The 452-nt window shown below is 58.8% G+C and overlaps 1 protein-coding gene across 5 annotated transcripts in view; it reads right to left on the bottom strand.

The window, feature by feature from the left end:
- PDGFD (platelet derived growth factor D) overlaps positions 1-420 on the bottom strand; it is a 157459-nt gene extending 157039 nt beyond the window's left edge. For all 5 annotated transcript variants that reach the window (XM_009274619.2, XM_009274621.2, XM_009274623.2 and 2 more), the window contains exon 1: positions 111-420. In XM_009274619.2, coding sequence (XP_009272894.1) covers positions 111-240 — 130 coding nt within the window. In that variant the 5' untranslated portion in view covers positions 241-420. The remainder of the gene's footprint in view (positions 1-110) is intronic.
- Between the last annotated feature and the right edge of the window lie 32 nt (positions 421-452).

The raw sequence follows: 452 nt of genomic DNA, 5'->3' as shown, positions 1-452 counted from the left end.
GCGGCCCCCGCTCTCGGAAGGGGGGGGACGGTAGTCCCCGGGGCGCGCGCCGAGCTCGGGGCTTCCTCTGCAAATGCAGCCCTTGGGGAATAAAGAAGACAGACGCTTACCATCTCGCCTGATATTCGAGGACCGCAAGGCTTTTATAGATCCACTCTGGGCAGGGGCCGTGGTGCCCTGACGGCTGCAAAAGTTCGCACAGACGACAGCGTAGAGGAGGAGGAGGATGAGCAGTTGCATTGGGATCCGCTGTGAACGGGACCGTGCCTCTGCAAAGAAACCCGGCTCTCCCCACCAAGGGTGCTTCCCTCTCTCGTGTTCTCTCCCCCCTCCCGGATTTTTTGTTTGTTGTTGTTGTTGCGGGTTGCTTGTGTGTTTGGGGGAGTTGCATGCGGGGGGAGGGGGGGGGAACACAAAAAAAAGCCCAAAACAAAAAAAAATCCACACCACCC

This window comes from Aptenodytes forsteri, unplaced genomic scaffold (genome assembly GCF_000699145.1).
Source record: "Aptenodytes forsteri isolate BGI_AS27 unplaced genomic scaffold, ASM69914v1 Scaffold352, whole genome shotgun sequence".
NCBI classification, from domain to species: Eukaryota; Metazoa; Chordata; class Aves; order Sphenisciformes; family Spheniscidae; genus Aptenodytes; species Aptenodytes forsteri.
The sequence above is the reverse complement of the archived record's forward strand: the minus strand, read 5'-3'. Positions and strand labels throughout refer to the sequence as shown.